The 5,064-nt window shown below is 38.9% G+C and overlaps 1 protein-coding gene across 1 annotated transcript in view; it reads right to left on the bottom strand.

The window, feature by feature from the left end:
* The window catches only part of NEU3 (sialidase 3 (membrane sialidase)), a 13,068-nt gene extending 9,695 nt beyond the window's left edge, over positions 1-3,373 (bottom strand). Inside the window, exon 1 of the mRNA XM_006875433.1 lies at positions 3,164-3,373. Coding sequence (XP_006875495.1) covers positions 3,164-3,370 — 207 coding nt within the window. The 5' untranslated portion in view covers positions 3,371-3,373. The remainder of the gene's footprint in view (positions 1-3,163) is intronic.
* Positions 3,374-5,064: the final 1,691 nt, after the last annotated feature.

Below are 5,064 nucleotides of genomic sequence, written 5' to 3'. Positions count from 1 at the left end.
AAAAAAAAAAGGAATAAACGTGCTCTGCATTTCTCAAGCTGAAAGAACTGAAGAAAAACTTCAAACATAGACTTTCAATACTGAAGGAATCTATGGACACTATATAGAATGACATAGAAGGATCAAAAGATAGAAGGTATACAGTCACTGTACCAAGAAGATATATGGTCAATGTTCACCCACTTCTAAAGGCAGCATATAATCAAGAATCTATGATAATGAAGGAAGAAGTCCAAGGTGCACTAAAGGCACTGGCAAAAATCAAGGCTTCAGGAATTGATGGAATACAAATTGAAATCTTTTATCAAACTGGCATAGCACTGGAGGCACTCAATAATCATCGATGCCAAGAAATCTGCAACACAGTTATCTGCCCAATGGATTGGAAAAGACCCATATTTATGCCCATTCAAATAAGAGGTGGCCCAAAGGAATGTAGAAATCATCTAACAATACCATTAGTCTCACATACAGGTAAATTTTGCTGACAATAATTAAACAACGGCTACAATAGTACATAGACTGAGAAATGCCAGAAACTCAAGCCAGATTCAGATAGATATTGGCTAAAAGCAGAGAATACCAGAAATATGTTTATTTGTGCTTTATTGACTATACAAAGGTTTTTGACTGTGGATTATGACAAGCTAGGGATATTGTTGTGAAGAATGGACATTCTAGATAGAATACTTGATTCTGTTCATGAGGAACCTGTACATAGACCAAGAGGCAGTCATTGAAACAGAACAAGGGGACACTGAATGGTTTAAAATCAGGAAAGGTGTGTGCCAGGCTGTATTTTTTTCACAATGCTTATTCAATCTGTATGCTGAGCAAATCATACAGTAAACAGGATTATATGAAGAAGCACATGGCATTAGAATTGGAGGAAAACTCATTAATATGCAGATGATACAACCTTGCTTGCTAAAAGCAAAGAGTACTTAAAATATTTACTGATGAAGATCAAAGACCAGGCTTCAGTATGGATTGCATCTCAAGTTAAAGAAAACAAATTATCCTCACAACTGGGCCAATAAATAATATGATAAATGGAGAAAAGATTGAAGTTGTCAGAGTTCATTTTGCCTCTATCAACTATCAACACTCATGGAAGCAGTAGTGAAGATATCAAACAAGGGACTGCATTAGGTAAATCTGCTGCGTAAGACTTGTTTAAGTGTCCAAAAGCAAAGATGTCGGTTTGAGAACTAAGGTGCGCCTAACCCAAGCCATGGCATTTTCAATACCCTCATATGCATGTGAACATTGACAGTGAGTAAGGAACACTGTAGAAGAATTGATGTATTTGAGTTATGGTGCTGGAGAAGAATAGTGAAAGTACCATGGACTGCCAGAAAAACAAACAAATCTGTGTTGGAAGAAGTACAGCCAGAATGCTCCTTAGAAGCCAGGATGGCAAGACTTTGTCTCTCATACTTTGGACACACTATCAGGCAGGACCAGTCCCTAGAGAAGGACATTACGCTTGGTAAAGTGGAGGAGAGTCAGCGAAAATGAAAGACCCCTCAATGAAATGGACTGACACAGTGGCAGCAGCAATGGGCTCATGAGTAACAACTGTGAGACTGGTACAGGACCAGGTACCGTTTCGTTCTATTGTGTATAGGGTCACTATGCGTCTGAGCTGACTCAACAGCACCTAACAACATGGAATACAGAATATTTCTATATTAGAAAAAACAATGGGTTAGATGATTTTTCTAATGCCAAGATTTTACAATTAAGTAAATCTAAAAATAAATAAAATCAAGCAACAGTAGAATGAGCTAAGGTGGTCAAGTTTGTGACTGTGTGACTACCGGGTGGTGAGGTTATGTAATAAATTCATTCTCATAAAAACTGCTTAACGGTCAACTGTCTGTGGTAGAAAGCAGGGCAATGTGGCCACAGGCAAGGTCTGTTCTGGAGGATATGAAAGAGCAGGAACTAGAATTCCTGAAGCAAAAAAAAGTTCCCCACAGGGAAATGTGAGCCAAAGTGTCATTAAAAAACAAGGACAGGGGTTGCTGGCAAGGCCCACCTTCAGCAGAATAGCGTTTGCACAGCAACAGCAGAACAAGCCATCAGCTATGGACATGAAGCGTTAATGGTGAGATCTCAAACATCTGTAGGTAGAAGAGCAAGGCAGGTTAGGGAGATTAAAGTACCTACTATAAAACCACTGATACAGCACTTCAAAGTTTATAAGAGACTAAAAATCCATTTTCTAATTTCATCTTCACTACAACTCTGGGAGATAAATAAAAGCAACAAGGAGAAAAATGGGGTTGGATAGAGCGCAAAGGCAACTTCCCCTACTAATCATGTAGTAAAAATGCATTACTCTGAACAAGGACTCCAAGCTCGATTCTGTCACTTACTAGGTCTATGTCTGAAGGAAGTCACTTTAATTCTTTGAGCCCCAGTTTCCCCCTTTGAAATAGGGATAATTCATACCTCATTAAAGCATTTACTTGTAGTACACAGTTTGTTATTCTTAAATTCTCCACCCCATCTACTAACTGTGATCTTTAAAAAGTTGTAAGTCTTGGTGCAACAGGACCCTCATCAGAAAAACTAGCAACGCTTATCTTTCTGGGTAGCTTGGGAGCACTAAAGAAGATAATGAATGAAAAGCACACCACATATTAGTTGAACCTGAACCTGAACCATGGATTCAGAATTGGGAGTTTGAAGCCTGCTTTTACTGCTTTATTAGCTGTATAACCTTGAATAAGTAGCAACCTATGAGCCTCAGTTTCCTCATCTGTAAAATATGATTGACAATAGTACCTATGTCAGAGAGTAGCTGAGAGTATTCAATGAGACAATATGTATAAAATGCTTTAACTCAGCCTGACACACAATTGTGTTGTTGTTTGTTGTTGTTAAGTGCCATCAAGTCGATTCTGACTCACAACAACCCTATACATGGTTTCCGAGGGTGTGTATCTTTGCGGGAGCAGAAAGCCTCATCTTTCTCCCACCACAGACCAACTGGCAATCAGTAAACGAGAGCCAGTTTTTACTGTGCTTTTGTCTTCTTTCTCCTCAGCTATTCACACAGAGCTTTCCCTGCACTGAAGGGCAATGGCACAGACCTTTAAGATATTCTAAAGAAAAACTGAAGTTCTGGCCCAGATACAGCATGAAGTGTCACCTGAACTAACTGCCCAGTCCTCGACCCTCGCCGCAGCACCAAGTGGAGAGCATCCTCATCTCTGCACGTGGAGCGTTTCTCTGCAAAGGCCAAGAAGGTTCGGGCAGGGGGGATGTAGAGCAGGGCTGGGATCCGGTAGGTGAGGCCTCTCCTGTCTTCCTGCTGGAACAGCGGGCAGCTAAAGGAACATGATGTCCCATCTTCCATGGCCTCTGCAAGGACATACACAAATGCCAGTTGCATATAATTTCTGTCTATCATTTCATTTCTGCAGAGCACAAGAAGTCCAGATGTATTCTAATGTTTATTTTTTCACACAATCATGATCTCAACAGCACAAAGCAAAGCAAGTAATATGCATTGTTATTTTTTAAATCTATTCTCCATGAATATATCGATGTTGTTAATAATTTAAAATTAAAAAAACTCTAATCTGTGGATTGTGGGGATCCTGTACGGCATATGTCAAGTATGTATCTCTCCAGAGAAGTTCTCCATTTGCTTCTGCCAGACACTTCAGCTGGATTAACAGCCTGGAATGGATCTTTTTATATCAATCTTTGGCTTGAGATTTCTGAGCCATTCAGGTAATGTAAATATACATCCAAATCCAAAAGAGGGAATGTCTATGGCTAAGAATTCTCAGGGGAAACTTCCTCCCACTACTAGAAAGTCAGCAAAGCAGCAATCTTCTTTGTTATCTTCCAATGTCAGTTCCATCCTACTGATCAAATTACAATCAAGATGCATTGATAATTGCTGGTAATTAACACGCAAAAGTTCAAAACAAAGAGAAAGGATCCGAACTGGCAAATATGGTCTTGGTGACAAAAATGACATTGGGGGGGGGGTGAGCGGTGGGTGGGGAGAGAATCTGGTAGAATTTTGGAAGACCAACAACTTATTCATTAAAAATAACTTTTTCTACAACATAAATGGATGGAATACACAGGAATTGAATTGACCACATCTGTTGGAAGAAACTGTTGGGTAGCTCAATATCATCAACTAAAACAAGGTCAGGGACCAACTGTGGAACAAATCATCAATTGCTTATATGCAAATTCAGGCTGAAGCTGAAGAAAATTAAAACATGTCCATGAAAGCTAAAATATTACCTTGAGTATATCCTACCTAAATTGAGAGTTCATTTCAAGAACAGAGTGGATGCACTGAATACTAATGACCAAAAACCAGAGGAGTTGTGGGATGACATCAAGAACATCATATGTGAAAAAGCAAAAAGTCATTAAAAAGTCAGGATTCAGGAAGGACTCTGCAACTTGCTCTTGAATATAGAGAAGCTAAATGACTGGAAGAAATGATAAAGTAAAAGAGCTGAATACAAGTTTTCAAAAGGTAGCTCAAGAAGACAAAGTAAAATATTACAATGAAATATGCAAAGACCTCGAGTTAAATAGCCAAAAGGGAAAAACACACTCAGCTTTCTCAAGCTGAAGGAACTGAAGAAAAATTCAAGCCTCAACTTGAAATATGGAACTACTCTAAGGGCAAAATATTAAATGACACAGAAAGCATCAAAAGAAGGAAAGAATATATAGTTGTTGTACCAAAAATAATTGGTCAACGTTCAATAATTTCAAGAAGTAGCATATGATCAAGAGCTGATGGAACTGCAGGAAGAAGTCCAAGCTGCACTGAAGGTAATGACAAAAAATAAGTTTCCAAGAATTGATGAAATACAAATGGAAAAGTTTCAACAAACTACTGCAGAACTCTAGATGCTCACTCATCTATGCCATGAAATTTGGAAGACAGCTACCTGGCCTACCAATTGGAAGAGATCCATAATTGTGCCCATTCGAAAGAAAGGCAACCCAATGCAATTCGGAAATCACTGAGCAATATCATTACTATCACATGCAAGTAAAATGTTGTTC

The sequence above is a fragment of the Chrysochloris asiatica genome, unplaced genomic scaffold, assembly GCF_000296735.1.
Source record: "Chrysochloris asiatica unplaced genomic scaffold, ChrAsi1.0 scaffold00326, whole genome shotgun sequence".
NCBI lineage: Eukaryota > Metazoa > Chordata > Mammalia > Afrosoricida > Chrysochloridae > Chrysochloris > Chrysochloris asiatica.
The sequence above is the reverse complement of the archived record's forward strand: the minus strand, read 5'-3'. Positions and strand labels throughout refer to the sequence as shown.